Source organism: Zingiber officinale, chromosome 9B, assembly GCF_018446385.1.
Source record: "Zingiber officinale cultivar Zhangliang chromosome 9B, Zo_v1.1, whole genome shotgun sequence".
Taxonomy (NCBI): Eukaryota; Viridiplantae; Streptophyta; class Magnoliopsida; order Zingiberales; family Zingiberaceae; genus Zingiber; species Zingiber officinale.
In genome coordinates, this window is record NC_056003.1 from 120,716,455 (window position 1) to 120,734,943 (window position 18,489).

General features: G+C 40.7%; 2 protein-coding genes across 2 annotated transcripts; one reads left to right on the forward strand and one right to left on the reverse strand.

Annotated features, from left to right (window-relative positions):
- The first annotated feature begins 3,450 nt into the window (after window positions 1-3,450).
- LOC122024459 (glucan endo-1,3-beta-glucosidase 14-like) lies at window positions 3,451-7,105 on the forward strand. Its single transcript, XM_042583096.1, has 3 exons — window positions 3,451-3,749; window positions 5,569-6,593; window positions 6,744-7,105. Exons 1-3 carry the CDS (start codon window positions 3,701-3,703, stop codon window positions 6,798-6,800), a joined length of 1,131 nt encoding a protein of 376 aa, XP_042439030.1. The 5' UTR covers window positions 3,451-3,700; the 3' UTR covers window positions 6,801-7,105.
- A 9,130-nt stretch (window positions 7,106-16,235) lies between these two features.
- Window positions 16,236-18,275, reverse strand: LOC122024305 (sugar transport protein MST3-like). Its single transcript, XM_042582901.1, has 3 exons — window positions 18,108-18,275; window positions 17,685-18,007; window positions 16,236-17,610 (listed from the first exon to the last, which is right to left on the reverse strand). The coding sequence occupies exons 1-3, from the start codon at window positions 18,238-18,240 to the stop codon at window positions 16,441-16,443; spliced, it is 1,626 nt and encodes a 541-aa protein (XP_042438835.1). The 5' UTR covers window positions 18,241-18,275; the 3' UTR covers window positions 16,236-16,440.
- Window positions 18,276-18,489: the final 214 nt, after the last annotated feature.

Genomic DNA, 18,489 nt, shown 5'->3' on the forward strand with positions numbered 1-18,489 from the left:
TTAGAACCTTGTCATATCCACTATAAGACTACTAGCATTGACAATTTCATTTCGAGAACATCTTCGCCCTACACAATGCAATCATCTCCTCTGTGACTAGCTTGCCTATTTTGCAGTTTATCCTTGTTAAATCTCTATTGGACTTTTATGTACCAAGTGTTTTTAGTCAATCAAGATCCCTTTGGACTTTGGACTTCTCTCTCAACCAAATCAAGTCAACTTTGATTAACCTGATTTGAAACTGATTGCACCAATAATCTTCTCTTTTAACAATCTCTTTCTATTTGACATATCATTTTCTTCAACAAATATATATTAATTAAACATCGAAACTCAACTCAAACTTTAGTCAACCGAACTTGGTCAACCTTGACCAAAGGTAATTGCATCAAGTAGGAACTAAGAGTTATGATTCATGTAAAAATAATTTATTGTGTGCTTGGATTTTGTTTTATGTTTATCTTTTTGCTGTGTACTAATCTATTGCAGACGAGCACACGAAACCGAACAATTGAAGCAAATCGTTATTGACCCCCTCTAATGATATCATCGGTACCAACATAGAACACATATGTGTTCAAATTTATTCATTTAGTTTAATGATTTTTTCAAGCTCGTTCATTTAATTGATCTTGTATATATTGAATGAACATAAATAAACTCTTGCCAAATTACACATCAAACATGCTCATGAATATTTGAGCCATTTACAACCCTAATTAAACATGACCTAATTCATGTTTCTACTAGGACCACACCATAGTAAGGGGATCAACAATATTATTATTGGTTGATATTGGTGTCTCTACATTTGATAAACTCTTTGATCAAGTGGAATTATTAGAGCTAATATGTGCTTAGATTATTAATGATGAGATTGTGATTCCTTAACTTACACAACCTCGCTTCATGAACAACTTCGTTGGAATGTAGGGCCGAACCGTTCACCTCAAAATTAGTCAGATCATATACCTAGCGAAAAAAATTAGAATTTGAATAAACTTAATCATATATCAGTGATTACCACTAATGCAAAGGTCTTATATATCCAAGTCCATATATATCTTCTTTTATATTGATCTTCTTTTTTTTAAAGATCCATTGGCACTTGATTGGTTTGACCCCTTTAAGTGATCAGTCAATTAAAGTAACCCACCAAATATTGATCCTTGATTTCCCTTTCAAGAATATATGAATATATCACATACATATATATATCACCGAAAGAAGGAGAATCCAATAATTGGAGGGAGCTGCATGTATTTATTTAGTAGGAAATTAAAGGAAATATGGAATGCATGCATTCAATTCAGCATGATGGATAGAGTTGAGAATATATAAAGGTGGATAGATACATATATGCTCAAAAAGAAGGGTCCTCCTCAGCTTCTGCCTTCTTTATTTAATTTCCACTGCTTTAAAGTTTGTTCATATGGATCGATGATTGTGTGTATGCTCGTGGTGGTAAGAAACAAGATACATTTCTAGCTAAATAATTAGGATTTAATTTTTACGCAAAGATTAAACTATTGATAATGTTAAATTGGAATCGAACCGTCCATCTCAAAATTACTATCAATCTATCCCTAGACTAATACAGATTTCCTGTGTCCGTAAAGTCCTAAGAGGTAGAGGAAGAGACCGAGAAGTAGGAGAGACAAGGGAAAATATATAATATAATATAATATAAGATGAAAAAAAATCTCCAACTTTCATAGCTCACCCATTAAATTAATAACTAGAGCCTATTTATCCATGCATAATTCTCTTAAAAATGATAAGAATAATCAAACAATAAATATTTATTTATGTATTTGAAAAAAAATTATGAAATGCAATGGTCGACGCCATAAATAGCATTATTACTCATATAAATTTTTTATTAAATAGTAGTTAACTACTATTTTAGCATATTAATACTCAATAATATTTATATTTTATTAAATAATAACAAATTATCTAATATGTCAATTCTTATGAACTGATAATCTGGAGTTTGTCCCATTATATATATCTATATTTTACCTTCCTCTTTATCCGTGGAGTTAGTATTAAAAATAAGATAATAGATCCATTTTTTTAGCTAATAATCGCATTGGTAGTAATGATTGTCTAGAGAAGATATACAACTTCCTAAATTTGAAAAGGAGAGGTCGGAGTGCTCAAATAGGAAAGCTCAATAGAGTTGATAGCATGATATGCTAGTGTAAAGTGGGGCATATAATTATGACCTATTGACCTAAGCTTATTCCAAATCTATTACATTGTTTCATATTTTTATTCATTTGCAAAAATTAAATAATTGATTTGCACTACCAAGTATATTTTTTGTTTCTAAAAGCCTTTTATAAATAAATATATGCAAAAGATTTGTCTATCATCACCTTAATTAATCCATGCATCAAATATATAATCGAGTTCTTTCACAGAAGTATATATGTAGGGAAATATTATGTTGCACTTCATGAGGATCTAATATTATTTTTTTAATTTTTTTTTTTTTAAGATTTAGAATTTATAGGATTTAAAATTTAGGATTAAGTATAGACATATAATAATTAGGAAGTAAAAAATTTAAAAAAATGCTAAACTTTTTTAAAATGAAAGATTGTTATTAAATATAATGTTACACACGAAAGAGTTAAATTACGAGTATCTATTACTCAGGATATAAGGAAAGATATGATAGGATATATCAAATTTGTCAACAGTGTGATTTTACCGGAGGTATGATGAGTTGTGATCATCTTTTAATGCAAAATTAAAAGGACGTCGTTGATGATTCCAATAAAACGGGTCCCTTTCAATTTTTGCATTTAAAAAAATTCAAATATTAAGAAAATATCAAACTAAAAAGGCATTTTGCACAAAGAAGCATTTATATTTAATTGTGATTTCATAAAAATATTTAATTTATGATTAAAAAAACAAAATTATCAGGTTATTTTAATTTTTTGTTTATTTGTAAATAAATAAATAAACATGTAAATTGAAAAGGGACAAAAAAAAAAAAAAAAAATGATGACGTCATGTGTAAAAGGTTTTCTCTGCGTCCACTCAAGTGCACCCGCCGGATAAGTCACCACAGTCATGGGCCCCAGCGACTACTGCAGACCTGGGCGTCCAAACGACTCTTCGCTGTCTCCGGTTCGCGTCCCCGACTTAAGCACCTGAAAACGTACTCCTCTTATGACGCGGCAGTCAATGGTGGGGGCCATCACTCAATTGCGGTGCAAGTCACGAGCGAACTTTTCGGGCATCCCGTGGGGGACGGAACCGTGGGGTGTCTACTAGGAGCCGCGTCAATGAATGCTGTCTCGCCACCGACACCTTCCAGCGACGTATTCTCGGCCGCGTGTCATGCGCGTGCTGAATGACTAATATGCCCTCGAATTTTAGAAGCGAGGGCTTCATATGTGGGATGTGGGCGACGGTTTTTTTCGGAAGGGAATCGAAGCACACGTGTCTGTCGTGCCAGTGCGGTAGGAGCAGTTCGCACGAGAATCCCATTTAAGAGGGCGAAGGAATGCATCAATGGCGGAGGAGGTTGGAGCGCAGTGACTAGATAACTGCAAGCGAGAAGAGAGCGAGAGCGAGAGGGTCTGGGAAGCCAAGCTCAACTTTTTCCACCTCTTTCTTTCGGTACATCGAGCAGATTCGAATCGATAAGGATTTTACCGGCGGATCGAGTTGGAGAAAAATGGCGAAGCGGACGAGCGGATGCTTCCTCCTTTGTCTCCTCTTTTCAGGTCCATTCTTCTCGATTTATATCCTTATATCTGTGTTATATCACGTCGAGTGTTTTAGCCCAAATCATTTCACCATGATTTTAGCATATTGATTTCTTTTATTTTTAAAAAAGAACAAAAAAAGAGAGAGAGATTGATGCGATTTCGCCCTGGAGAAGATGGCAGATAGTGATAAGTTCTAGAACTTCTTAAATATAGGTTTTTTTTTTTTGGATCAGAGAATTCATGGGCAATTTTGGTGAATATGTTAATGATTGCTGTGTAGTTTGTGATTCTGTCCAAGAATGAGCAACGAGATTAGTTTACTAGGTGTAGACAAAAACCACATGCATCCTTGGTGCCTTCCTTGTAAGATCCATGCATGGATGAGGTTATCTTATCTCCCCATGCATGGGTCTCTACGCTAGGTAAATGCCCCGTGATTTATCCCTTCCAAAGAGTGGAGATGTCTTAGAGGGGCCGTTAAGGTGACAACTTCACCTTTGCTCCAATGGATGAGATTATGTTACCTCCACTGGTTGGCGCAGTTGATACTTGCATAAGTGGTTGTTTCAATAGTTCTTAGGATTAATTCCCAATGGGTGCAAAATGTCTTGGGTGTCTAACCTCCCCCATGCAAAGGTCACTGCGCTAGGACAAATGCTCCCCTTTGATTTACCCCTTCCAGAGAGTGTGGGGCTGTCCTAGAGAGGCCGCTAAGCTCACAGCTTCCAGAGAGTGTGGGCCCAACCTAGAGGGGCTGCTAAGGTGACAGACTCCAACTTTTGCTCCCATGGAGGAGATTATGTTCGATTTAGTTGGGTTTTAGTTTGATGTGATTATAATGTATCTAGCACTTTTTGTTTAATGATCCCATCATTCCCATGTTTGCTGTGGGGACCAAGGTTAGCATTTAAAAATTGTCAGGGATGCGATGAGTTGTGTTTAAAATCTAGTGTTGTACTCTTATGCACCGCCCAATCACATGACCATGTGAGTGATTCCTGTGTCACCAATGAACAAGAGAAAAAATGTTAATAAAATTCAGCTGATATGATAAATGAGCTTAAAATGGTTTTCTGGAAGAGAGATTAAATAGTTTTAACATAACTTTCAGCAAATTATGCATGCACATGGGGAGTACAAATTGCATGTGTCAGTGAGTGATTACATAATAGAGCATTTCTTATTGGGAGCTTGAGCAATAGATTGGGATTCAGGCTAAAAGCAATAAATTTTGGAATCACCCTATGATTGTTAGAGGGGAGATATATAATACTCCCTTGGTTCACTTGTTCACAAAAGACGTATAAAGTGCAGAAGTTCTTACTCCTTAAAGGGAATAAACTTCTTCTGAAAGAGAGCAGAATTTTCCTTTTTGATAAAGGTTTTCTGGATGTAGTCATTATCTGTTTCCTTCATATTTTGTAGTTTTTTCATATCTGTGGTGAATACATAGCACACGGCAACATGGAAGCATAATGTTTGCACTTTCCTAAAAGCGAAACATTTTGAAATGCTAGCAGCCCTATCAAGTCTTGGAATGTAACCAAAAACTTTGTCATTTCTTGTTGAGTTTTCTCATCATTTGTAAATTCATCCTGATTGCTTTGTCAAATTCATTGTTAAGGAGAGCCTTACTTTGTGTATATGCAACCAGATTGTACGGCACGAGCCAATTCCTTTCTGCTGGAAGCTTTTGTTATTCTCATTGGCATCATTTTGGAATCAGCCTCGTCTCTTCCCTTTTCATTGCTTTTTTTTTCCAAAAAAGAAAACAAAAAGAATGATTACTTCTGTATTTATGAACTGTGATATGGAATAACATTCATCTTTACAGGTCAAGTTATCCAAATTCTTAGCATCACAATAGGTATCAATTATGGGCAAATTGCCAACAATCTTCCTTCCCCAAATCGAGTTGCAAGCCTACTACGTTCCCTCAACATCAGCAGAGTAAAGCTGTATGACGCTGATCAGAACGTTCTTAGTGCGTTCATCAATACTGACATAGAGTTTGTAATAGGAATTGGCAACGAGAATGTGTCAACAATGACTGATCCAGCAAAAGCACTTGGATGGCTCCAACAGCATGTCCTGCCTCACCTTCCTTTTACTAAGATCACCTGCATAACTGTTGGAAATGAAATCTTCAAAGGAAATGATACTGTTCTGATGGCCAATCTTCTGCCGGCCATGCAATCAGTTTACCGAGGCCTGGTTTCTCTTGGATTGGATAAAAAAGTAAATGTCACCAGTGCTCATTCCCTTGACATGTTAGGGAACTCTTACCCTCCTTCAGCAGGCTCATTCAAACAAGACCTAGCAGTTTATATCCAGCCAATTCTTAGCTTCCATTCAATGACAAAATCACCCTTCCTCATCAATGCCTACCCTTATTTTGCATACAAAGAAAACGCTGGAACTGTCTCCTTAGACTATGTCCTCTTCGAACCCAATGCAGGAGTTACCGATGCACTCACAAATCTGAACTATGACAACATGCTATATGCACAGATTGATGCGGTTTATGCTGCTGTCAGAGCATGGGGATACCCTGATATTGAAGTCAGGATTTCTGAGACTGGATGGCCTTCTAGAGGGGACTCCGAAGAGATAGGAGCGACACCAGAAAATGCTGCAAAGTACAATGGTAATTTGCTGCAGAGGATAGCCATGAAACAGGGAACTCCAATGAATCCTTATGTTCCTGTAGATGTATACGTCTTTGCATTGTTTAATGAAGACTTAAAGCCCGGGCCGACTTCTGAAAGAAACTACGGACTATTTTATCCTGATGGCACTCCTGTTTATAATATCGGTTTGCATGGATATCTTCCGCCTATGTTGTCTTCGAGTTTCAAGGTAAACAATATCTTCTCGCTTGAGTATCGAAATGTACTAAACTTCCACAGAAAAAATCATTAAGCCAATTATTTTCTTGGTTCCTTTTTGCTTTTCATCCGTATCTCCATGAGTAATGTGTTTATTGCTGTAACCATTCTTATCTTGCAGATGGTGCCAGCTTTGAGCACTTTGGGAATTGCCATTGTAATTTTGCTCCTAGCCTGACAGATATCTCTACGACGTCAACAGAAGTGGATCGATAAGTGGAAGAGCTTGTTGACACCGACTGAACACACACGAATCGGATTTGACGTCTTCCATGGCGATGTCGGCAACAATGCAATTAAAATTGCAATCATTGGAGATGGGATGCAGCTGATTAGCATTTCATATAAGTGGGAGCTCTCATGGTGCCTAAATGGCATGTGGAACGTTGCTATGTGTGCTCCACAGCACTGAAAGTTTCTTTTTGCATGGAACATGATTCTGTTCTAATAATCCCTTAAAGCCTCTCGCCCTCATTAAAGATATTCTTTTCTTTTCTTTTTTGTTTTTGGATTTTATCAATTTATTCTTCTGTTGTTCTAGTTATTCTGAAAAAGATCAGAGAGGACTAATTCATCAGTCATCACAAGGCAAATGTGAAGTGTATACATGGTGGTATCTTGCTGCGCAACTTGTTGCCGTTCTTTATGTTCTTGTGGCTTTTTTTTTTTATGCTGATGGAACATTTTTACAGCCTCGATGGGTCAAGAATGTGTTGAATTCCTTTTCTATGTGACCTCAGATTTTGACATCCTATAATATATCATAGTTAGAATTTTGAATCATGGATACTTGAATAATTTGGTGAAGACCGTTGTACCATGCCCGAAGGCACTTACATGTCTTTAAAGATCCATAAACATATCTAGGTGGTCTTTGTTTACTTGTCTTAACACCAAACCCCTAAATATGCTCACTCCATAAACATGTCTAGGTGACTGCTATCTTAGTCTTATTTTTAAATTTTCAATATTCAAATGACAAAACCATAAACAAATAATATAATTTATCGATTTAGATGTATTAATCTTATGATTGTCATCTCCTAAGATTAAAAAAAAAAACTCAACTTTAAATTGCATAAGCATGGGGACATGCATACAAAACATACACTGTCACCACACTTGGATACTTAGAATTTGTCATATGAAATCCTTTAACTCTCTTTTTCTTTTATAGAAAGAAGGATAGATTTTCTATCTCAAAAAATTCCTCTTCCTTCATTCACCTGATTGCTCCATTATTCAGGGCATCATCTCAAGTGTTCAAAACCAACAATACAAAGTTGTTTCTTACAAATCAAAGCTATTTCTATGGCAAGTATTTGCTTCATACAATTTTATTTGTGATGCAAATGATCAATTGAAAATATTTGATACCATAGCAAAGATCATTGATACACTTGACCCGTGGTCATGGTACCGCGGTAGAATATGCAGGTTGTCACCCAGGTACCCGCGATTCGAACCCTAACTATAGCGTATTTGTAGGAATTTTTTCTCCAAATGGGGGGTGTAACCAAAGGATGTTGGGTTGGCTGCCGCATGTACTTCCTGATTTACCCTGGTGACCGGTGGGAAAATTCTGTGGGGCTGGGTCGGTCACCCCCAGAAATAGTGGCTAATTGGAATTATCATTTTCATTGATACACTTGATATAAACTCCCCTCGGGACGGTGCGGTGGTTAAGGTATGAGATGTTGTCACATGAGGTTTTGGGGTCAAAACTCGGCGTGTCCAAGCATGCCTCCCCCCATGCCTTGCCACCTACACTAATGCTAGTAGTCACCCGTGATTTACCTCCTCCGTGTTGGCCTAGGAATAAGTTCGCGGAGACGCTAGAGGCGAGCAAATAACTTTTGCCATATTGATACACTTGATATAACTCCATGATTTATCTTCCTTCATATAATCTAAGGATGGACTGTGAAAGACGCCTGAGATGAGCGTAATCATCTTTTTACTACAATTGATACACTTGATACATCAGACATATTAGTGTTAGAAAAAAAAAATATGATATTTTAACTGATAATAGATCAAAATTGAAATCAAACACAAAATTAGTATAGCAAAACTAATGCATGTACCAGAAATTGATCATCAAAAACTGAATGTTAAACTCACTTTGCTAGATCATCAGAAACTAAACAAACGTAGGTTTGCCTAAACCAGAAACTGATCAAGTTTCACAACCATATCCACAAATTGAACATCAAACTCAGCTTGGTCCATGATCAAAAACTCATCATGGTCTATGATTTAAAAAAAAAAAAAAACTCATAGTTTCAATAGCGCGATCAGAACACACCAAACCTAGCTTGGTACATGATCAAAAACTTATCAGAGCTTGTGTTTTCTCTGTAGATCATGTCTTGACAAGAAAGCTGTTGCATTCCCAAATGCCCTTTTAAGCTCATCTCTCCATTTCACTTCAAATATTTGAATATAGGCTGAGACAGTATCTGAAGTTGATATGCTGCGTGCTCACCCACATCCATAAAAAAAAATGGGACTCAATGGTTTGGACATGTTTCACTCTGATTTTGCTAGATGATAAAACAAATGTTTAGTTATTTGCTACTGAGTCTTCTATTTAAAATGGGTATCATCTGTATCCTAACAGTGGACATATAATGCACCCAATTGACCTTTAAGTATTTATTCAATAATCCCTATATATTGAAGATGTTCAAAAGCATCTTCCTTTATTTTTATTATCCCTGCAATTAAACTGATTGATCCAGCAAGCTAATTCATGTTTTTATGCTCAAGGTCCAATTGATATTATATAGCTTTCTATTATGTATTCGCCGAAACCTTCAACAAGTTTGAAATACCTTATGCAATTATTAGGTCAAGTTCATTGTACCTGTTAATTTGCTGATCCATATACCTGAAATTAACTGGAAAAAAAAATCTAATTCAACCTCGGTCACTGGTAGTAACTACCAACAATATTTCTCTATTATCTTTCACCAACGTAAAGAGAAGTACATGTAATAATTCTCTTACTTCAAAGAGAGTCTCCCTTATCTACTATCGATCGTTGATGGAGACAAGGGTTTAAGGTCGCCGCTCGACTGCTAACGAGAACAAGGGTTTATAGTCGTCGCTCGATTTTTAACTTGACCTGGTTGGCCCAAGAGTCTGGAAAACTTTGATTTTTATTCATATCGGCCCTACATCCAGAAAACATATAAACAAATACATGTATATTTCCTCACGCACCTCTCGCCCGAGTCTGTAGGATTGGAGATGATTCGTACTCCACGTCCGCTCGAGTCGTCTCCCGTTTTCGTCTTCCAAGTAATAGGCCCCCAAGCTAAGTTTCTGTACGACCTTGTGAGGTCCCACCCATGGTGCCTCGAGTTTGATGACGTCACTGACCAGCTTGATTTTCTTCCACACCAGATCACCAACTTGGAAGGACCTCAGGATCACCCTCCTGTTGTAGTTTTGCCTCATCCGCTGTCGGTAAGCCGCCATTAGCTGAACGGTCGATTTATCCTACGTTTCATCCACCAAGTCGAGCCTCATTAACCTTCGCATGCCATTTCTCTCGTCGTACAGTCGCACCCGGTCAAATTCTACTCCAACCTCTACAAGAACCACTGTTTCTCCTCCATACACCAGCTACAATAGTGTTACGCCAGTCGCTTCCTTTGGAGTTGTGCGAAGTGCCCACAAGGCACTTGTGACCTCTGCCTTGCCATTGCTCTGGGGGTAGGCGACTGTGATGAAGGTCTGCTAGATGTCATAACCTTCGCACCACTCCCTGAGCTTCCGACCCGCAAACGGCCTCCCGTTATCTGAGACGAGCCGGCAGGGGATGCTGAACCGACAGAGGATGTTATGTCAGATGAACTTGATGACCATCTGCTCGTTTATCTTTGCCAAGGGCTCAGCCTCGACCCATTTTGAAAAGTAATCCACAGCAACAAACAGGAACCTTCATTGACTCATTGCCATGGGAAATTGTCCCACGATGTCCATGCCCCATTGGTTGAACTGGCAAGATACCGGGATGACTTCATCTCTTCGGTCGATCAGTACAAAATATGGTGATACTTTTGGCAGTATAGGCATGTGGCTATTGTCCGAGTGGCGCTCTCTTGGAGAGTTGGCCAGAAGTATCCGGCCAGGAGAATCTTTCGAGCTAACGAACAACTGCCTGGATGACTTCCATAAGAATCTTGGTGCACTTCTTACAAAATATACGTTGCGTCCTCTGATCGAACACACTTGAGCAAGGACATAGAGAAAGCTCTGAGTGATGTTCTTATAATTGTCCATGACATCAATGTTACTGTAAATATGAAAATGCTAGACTGCTTAGTAGCAAGGCACTAAGTTCTAGTATTGATGGATTGGCCAAGGCATTTGCCATGGGAGAAGTATGAAAGTTCTTTTCTAAAAATTATAAAGTAAAAAAGTTTTATCAAAAGAGTGACATTACCGGTAGAAATAGGAATTAAAGTGTAGGTTGTTGAGTCCAAGCAAGAACATTTCTTCCTTGACCATCATTGTAAGGTTGTAATCAACATACTCCAGGATGTTAATTCTAAATGACGACGTCTGAATTTATTTTGTGTAGTCTTCTATTGGCACAAAAAGTCTCCATTGACGAAGAAACATGTGATTATTCAAGGGAAGAAAGAAAAGTTTCTCATATAGCTTCATGATTGAAAAATAAGCGATCTTGTTTGATGGATCTTTAATTCAGATTTTAACAATTCTAATCATTATGAAGTTAGAAAAGGTGCATGTTGCAAAAATAAAATTGTTAAGGAAAAAGGTTTTGAATGGTCTCCATATTACAACAAAGATTTGGAGGAATGAGGATGAAGACAGAAAAATAATAAGGTAGTTTGTGCTCCAAAAATAAGGGAGAGAAGGAAAAGAAAAGAAATATTATTGATCCTTAGTTGTAGTAAAAACAAAATTAAGAAAGCACCCTTAGTTATAGTAAAAGATGATTACACTCATCTTAAATGTTTTTCACAGTCTATCTCTAGATTACGTAAAAAAAAAGAGTAAATTATGAGATCAACTTATAACTAACTATCTAATAGACAAAAGATACAAGTATGTTAGCGCTTGAACTGTAGAAAACATTAACTTGTAGACAACCAGTTATATTTAAGACTTAAGAGAGGTAACGTTAGCAATGGTAAGAAGATTCAATCCTCACTCTCTCTAGTCTTCTCTTTCACTATATATATCATTTTCTCTCTTAAGCTCTACAACTAGAGTTTAACTTAAACGTTAGAGGGACTGTGCAGACATCGACGACACCCTTTGATGCGTGTTAATTCACCCAAATTTACTCATATCATCAAAGGAAGCTTTAACATAGACATCCCGTGATCCTATCCGAGTGATGAGTGGATGGACGCTGGGAACGTGACGCTCTTCGCTGTCTCCGGCTGATGATGTGGATCTCCGACGCTACCTGTAAAGAAGTCGGGCCGGGAGGAGTTTCCCGACGACGACCCTCCGACGCTCAAGTCAGGCAATGTGTAGGAAGAAGAAACAAGCAGTGGTTTGAGAAAAAGAAGCAGAAGAAGAAAATAGAAGAAGAAAAATCCCCTTGGCATCGAAACCTGGGGGTCCTTATATAGGACCCCTGGGTAGGCACGAGCGCGTTTCTCGAGATGCGCACGTGTCTCCCCCCATACCTCAGCATGGGTCTGTCAGAAAAGTCTGTCTGACACCATACCGCAACAGTCCGAGCATGTCTCTGATGGGACAGTGGACACTTCCACCGTACGATACTCTGTCTGCTTCGGCCGCCGACCATACTGTCCTTCTCGATCCTTCTTGTCTCCTAACGCTCGTCTGTTCTTGGTATGTGAATCGGCCGAGCGGCCTATCCGCTCGGCTTAGAGCTTCTCGGGGGAAGCTCGCTCGTCTGCTCGGATGAGGGTGCCATATCGGCCTATGGCTCTGCCGAGCGGCTTATCCGCTCGGCACCTGCGGTCTTTTGAGCATCGGAAACCCGCCTATGGTCGAGTTGTCTTCCGTCCGGCCCGGGAAGCTCCTGGCCGAATGTCCGGTCGGCTTGACGCGTGGTCGGGCCGATACTCCACTCGGCCCGGCATCCTTCCGTTCGGCGCGACCTCGGGGTTGACCTTCTTGTCCAGTGACCTCCACGTGTCTTTGACCCTCCGCCAATGAGGGTCCCCCGTCCTTACCACCGGATCATCCCGTAAGGAGGCGGATTTCGAATGCATTAGCCATCCTCAATCATTCTTGAGTAGTGAAAAGTCATCTCAATCTTACTTTCGAAGGAGGCATCTCTGGAAAGACAGAGAGGATGAGATCAAGATTATCCCACACTACATTTAGAATGGTTCTTCTCCTCTTTGTGTGCTAGATGCACTTTTCTTACTCTTCTGCTACGAATGTTAAATATTGTTTCTAATGGATAGCTTTGGGGCTTCTCTAAAGGTACGTATTGAACCAATGCTTGGTATGGAAGAGCTCTAAGTGCTATTTATGCAAGGGAAATCTGCAAGGAAGGAAGAGCTCTAACTTTGGGCTTCTTATGGTGGAGGTTGCTATTGCAACTATGACCATGATCCCAATTGTGGGTGGACGACCAGTCGACCAGACACATCGCTAATACTACGTGGGAAGTGATCAATTGAGGCCCAGTCAAATGAGGACTTATCACAAACGGAGTGTGAGCGAGTAGCGAAGATGACATGCAACTAGTAATGACATTCGGTGAGCGACGACTCTTGTTAGTAAAAGCAAAGCTCTTTGTGTATTCACCATTTCAATGAGCGATAGTGTTTAGATGGCGCCATAATGGTTCAATAAAGTTCCACTAACGCTTAAATTGATCTATAGCCAATGAAACAATAATTACAAATGAGAAATAAAATTAGAGTTAGATACTAAGACTACGTTAATGTGGGATCATGAAATATTAGAGAAAGGGTGGATCTCATTCGATTTAAAATCCTTTCTTTTCTTTCGTAAAATTACAGTACGCAGCGAAATAAAGTGAAACGAGAAAGACAAAATTAAGACAAGTCTATTTTTTACTTGGCTCGGATCTTTTCACAACTCCTACTCCAGGATATCCATTAAATGATAAAGTGATATTGTAAATATGAATACAATGTGTAAGTAAAATAAATATACCAACAACCAATCAATACAAAATAAAGTGTAGGTTGTTGGAAGCCTCTCAACGTTGTAGTAATCGTAGCTTGCATGAGCAATGAATGAGCGTAGCAGAAAATCAGAAGGCAGAAGTTTTATTTGGCTCGAAGCTTGAGACTTCTTTTATAGGCCTTGTTCCGTCGACTAATGAAGGGTTCTGTTGGTTCTGTTGGTTGAACTTATTCGTCGACTGATCCTTCTATCCGTCGATTGATCTTTGATCTTTCCTTAATTGTTGCAATTTGATCCGTTTGATCCCGAAAATCTCGTTGTTCCCTCGACGGATCAAAGTCTTTCTATCATTTGAATAGCTTTTTTACCTTTTATACTCTAATTTGAATCTTGATTAATTTTGGAAATATATTGATCCGTCGACTGAACACTCTTTTCCGTCGGCGAAACTGAAATTTCAATTTTCATTCTAGATCGAATCTTATATTCTAGTTTTTCATGGATTTGTTAATTGAACACTCTTTTCCATCGATAGAATGATCTTGCCAAAAATAGATTAGAAAATTTATCCTGCTAAACAGAGTTAGAGCATAAACCTATAAAATAATATTAGTACAAATATAGTATGCATGATTAAGATAGTTAGAACGGTCTTAATCTCAACTTAGAAACCTTCGTTGGTTTCTTCAGTTAGATCAGCACATAAGGTTTGTTCATACTGGTACACGATCTCAGTGCACTACCACTAGTAGCTTACCTCAACTCGCCTGGTAAACATCGGGTCCTCCAAACATATTTTGACTTAACAACTTAATATTGGATTGACTATCAGGACTTCCACTTGACTCGATATCGGGTCTTCCAAACATATCGAATCCACCTGTCAGATGTCAGGTCCACTTGACCCATCTAGACTTCCTGTCTGGTTCCACGATCTGTTGAGACTTTCCTTGCCAAGTATCGAGTCCAGCTGACCTACTAGGACGACTTTCCAAGTTGAGCTTTCTGCACTCTTGATCAATTCATAAAATAATAATAAGACTTAACTTGAACATTTGACAATATTAAAACATAAGTTTGATTATGGTGCTCCTTGCACCAACGTTTAATATTTATAGAGGGTCATTATCTACAAACTCTAAGCCTAGGTGTTGGTACAATCTACACTAATGATCCAACTCATATTTTGATGAATGACAAGGGGTCTAAAGTTAGAGTGTTGTGTTGTCTAACTTTTCTACTAAGTATGCAGGAGTTAACTGGTCTAAAGGACTTGATACAAAGCTGAAATCTAGTTAGGTCCGCGGGACCCGATAGCTGGTGCGAAGTCCAAATAGGTTCGCGAGGCCCGATATTTTGCAGGAAGTCCGGTTGAGTCAACAGTACCTGACAACCGGCAGAAGTCCAGTTAGGTCTGTGGACCTAACAATTGGCGGGAAGACCTGGTGGGTTAAAGGCAAGTCAAGTGACTGCAAGTGGTAAGTGAAGGTAAGCAACTGGAGGAGAGATCCAGTGAGGACGCATTCTCCATTGAGAGAATTGTAGGTGTTGATCCAACTTAGGTCTATTTCGATAACTTAAGTTAAGATCTTGATTAGGTTCTGGTCTCGTGAAGATAGAATTTAATTAATACTCACATTTTATTATGTTGTGCTAACCCTGTTTTGCTGGGTAAAATATATTTTTTGATTGTCTGGACTAACCTTTTCTTGTAGGAGAAGAAGTTGAAAAAAAAGGGGTCTGGGCGCCCGGACCAGGCCCACCCGTGCAGGGCTAAGGGTGCCCAGAAGGTTTGGGCGCTCGGACTCGGTCTAGGTGCCGGACTCGAAAAGTGATCTATAAGCTGATGTGGAGCGCGCCGATTGGTCGAACCATATGGTCTAGGCGCCCGGAGAGATTCTAGATACCTGCAATGAACCTATTTAAATGTCTTCGACTAAGAGCTTCAGAATAATAACTGTTACGACTTTCTCTTTTGCTCGATGCTCTGAAAAGGCTCCTGCGACGCTAAAAATCTCCTCCGACAACCGTGATCAAGTTTCTTTATACTGACTTGATTGGAAATCAATCTTTGTCTATTTTAGGTAAATTTATCACGTGATGACCGGCTCAATTATTCCTTGAGGGTACATAATTAGTAGTAAATAGACTCCAGAGATGGGTGTATTAGAGATCTAGATGAAACGAAACTTTCAAAATAACCCCGGATTGGTGTATTAAACATCCAGAGTGAAACTAAAGATTTCATAATAACCTAGGAACTTATGGAAGTCATCTTTCTTAAAAAAAGAAAATCAAAATCCAAAAAATGGTTAGCCTAATTATCCTAGAGGTCCATGTGGACTGCTTCATTGGTGTTGGTTGACCCCCGTCTAGAATGAAGTCAAAGTTGACTGATATATATATATATATGTGTGTGTGTGTAAAATTGATATAAATGTATGACACGGCAAGTTTAAATTTGAGGGACCTGTAGCATCCATAAATAGATAAAGAGAGAAAAAATGATAGATTTTTCTTGTTCTTAATATCCTGTAACTTCAATATATGAAGGAGTAATTAATTCCAGATGAAGAACAATTAAGGCTAGAGAAGAAAGAGGAGGAGGAGAGGAATTTAATGAGTTGGTACGTCCCCTTTCTTAATAGTTAATAATATTCTGCTGTGGTTTCTTTTTCTTTCTTTCTACTTTTTCACAGGCTAATTCCCAAATTCAACGTGAAATTGCTGCCCTGCTTTTGCCTTCGCGGCGCCGGCGGGTTCATCTCGACGTTGCTGTTGGGGTCCTTGGGGAGGCGGCCGCCGTTCTGCGTAGGGGCGCCTTCGATGAACCTGCCCCAGAACCAGTGGGCCCTCCAGACGAGCACCATCTCCTCGATCGGCACGTTCTTGGTCTCCGGCAGGAAGAGGTAGACGAAGATGGTCATGATCACGACCCAGCCGGCGAAGAAGTAGAAGAGGCCGAACTTCATGTGGCAGAGCATGGTGAGGAAGGCTTGCGCGATGGCGAAGGTGAAGAGCATGTTGACGGACACGTTGATGCTCTGCCCCGCCGGCCGGATCTCCAGCGGGAAGATCTCGCTGGGGACCAGCCACCCCAGCGGCCCCCACGACCAAGCGAAACCGGCCACGTAGATGCAGATGAACAGCACCACCACGGCGGCGTACCCCTTGGACAGGTTCCCCTCGCCGCTCGTCCCGAATTTGACGGCGATCAACGTCCCCACTACGATCTGGCTGATGATCATCTGGGTGCCTCCCTCGATGAACAGCTTGCGGCGGCCGAGGCGGTCGACGGTGAAGACGGAGACCAGGGTGGCGAAGACGTTGACCAGGCCGGTGATGACGGCGGACATGAGGGAGCCGTTGCGGCCGAAGCCGAGGGTGCGGAAGAGGACGGGGGCGTAAAACATGATGACGTTGATTCCGGTGAGCTGCTGGAAGAAGGGGATCAGGAGAGCCATGGTCAGCTGGGGGCGGTACTTGCGCTGGAAGATGTTGGCCCACGGATGCTCCACCAGCTTCGACTCCTCGCTGGCCGCCACCAGGTCGGCGTACTCCGCGCCCACGTCGTCGGTGCCGCGGATGCGGCGGAGCATGCGCTGGGCTTCCTCGGGGAATCCGCGTTCCAGGAGGGAGTTGGGCGTGTCGGGAAGGAAGATGGACCCGACGGTGATGATGGCGGCGGGGACGGCGGCGAGCGCGAGGCTGACGCGCCATCCCCATCCATCCTTGATCTTCGCCGTGCCATAGTTGATGAGGTTCGCCGCCAGGATGCCGATGGTGATCATCAGCTGGAAGCCGATGTTCAGCATGCCGCGAAGTCTCGCCGGCGCCATCTCCGACAAGTACACCGGCACGGACTGAATAATCAATCCAATCAATCGAACACTGATTTCCCCCAACCGTTTCTAAGAAAACAGAGTATCTAATCTACCTGATTGGCGAATCCGACGCCGATGCCGAGCAGGATACGGCCGAAGATGAGCATGGCGACGTTCTGGGCGGCGCCGTTGAGGGCGGCGCCGAAGAGGAAGGTGACGCCGCCGCCGAGCATGGACCATTTGCGTCCGAAGGCCCTGGTGACCAGGGAGGCGAAGAAGGAGGCGACGAGGGCGGCGAGGTAGAGCGACGACGTGAAGGTCTGCAGCAATTGGCTGTCGAACCGGCAGTACTCGTTCGTGCTCGTGTCCGCATGCTCCTTCCGGTACACCTCCGGGAAGAACTTCCTCAGGAACGAGTCCATCGACGTCACTCCCCCTTCACGTATTCATTCATTAACCATGATTACCACTCGAACAATTCCATTAATTACCATAATTAATTAATTCATTAATTGATGAGACAATCGATATAGCACCGGAGATGCCGATGTCGTAGCCGAAGATGAGGCCGCCGGTGGCGGCGACGACGCAGGTGACGAAGACGAAGAGCGTGAGGTTGCCGGGATAGTCCTTGCCGGACCCGGAGTTGAGGAAGGCGCCGGCGGCCATGGCGGGGATTTGGTTTCTTCTAGATGATTACTTGCTTGAGGAGAAGATGAAGATCGAGAGGGATTTATAGACTGAGACACATTGAAAAAATATCTGTGGATCGATCTCAAAAGTCTGAACCAGAAAAATTGAAACTTATTTAATACTGATATACTATTTGACTAGTCTTTCTTTCAAGGATAAGGACAGCCGGACATTTAATTTAAATCTATCCATTCATCCATGCTCTGTTTACACTCTGTTTCTGGA

Bases quoted from the DNA above. Each gene is read 5' to 3' on its own strand.
- LOC122024459 (XM_042583096.1), top strand. From the start codon at position 3,701: ATGGCGAAGCGGACGAGCGGATGCTTCCTCCTTTGTCTCCTCTTTTCA. The intron at 3,750-5,568 runs GTCCATTCTTCT...TCATCTTTACAG, and splicing joins CCTTTGTCTCCTCTTTTCAG to GTCAAGTTATCCAAATTCTT. The intron at 6,594-6,743 runs GTAAACAATATC...CTTATCTTGCAG, and splicing joins TGTTGTCTTCGAGTTTCAAG to ATGGTGCCAGCTTTGAGCAC.
- LOC122024305 (XM_042582901.1), bottom strand. From the start codon at position 18,240: ATGGCCGCCGGCGCCTTCCTCAACTCCGGGTCCGGCAAGGACTATCCC. The intron at 18,008-18,107 runs GTGCTATATCGA...GAATACGTGAAG, and splicing joins CTACGACATCGGCATCTCCG to GGGGAGTGACGTCGATGGAC. The intron at 17,611-17,684 runs GTAGATTAGATA...TTGATTATTCAG, and splicing joins GCGTCGGATTCGCCAATCAG to TCCGTGCCGGTGTACTTGTC.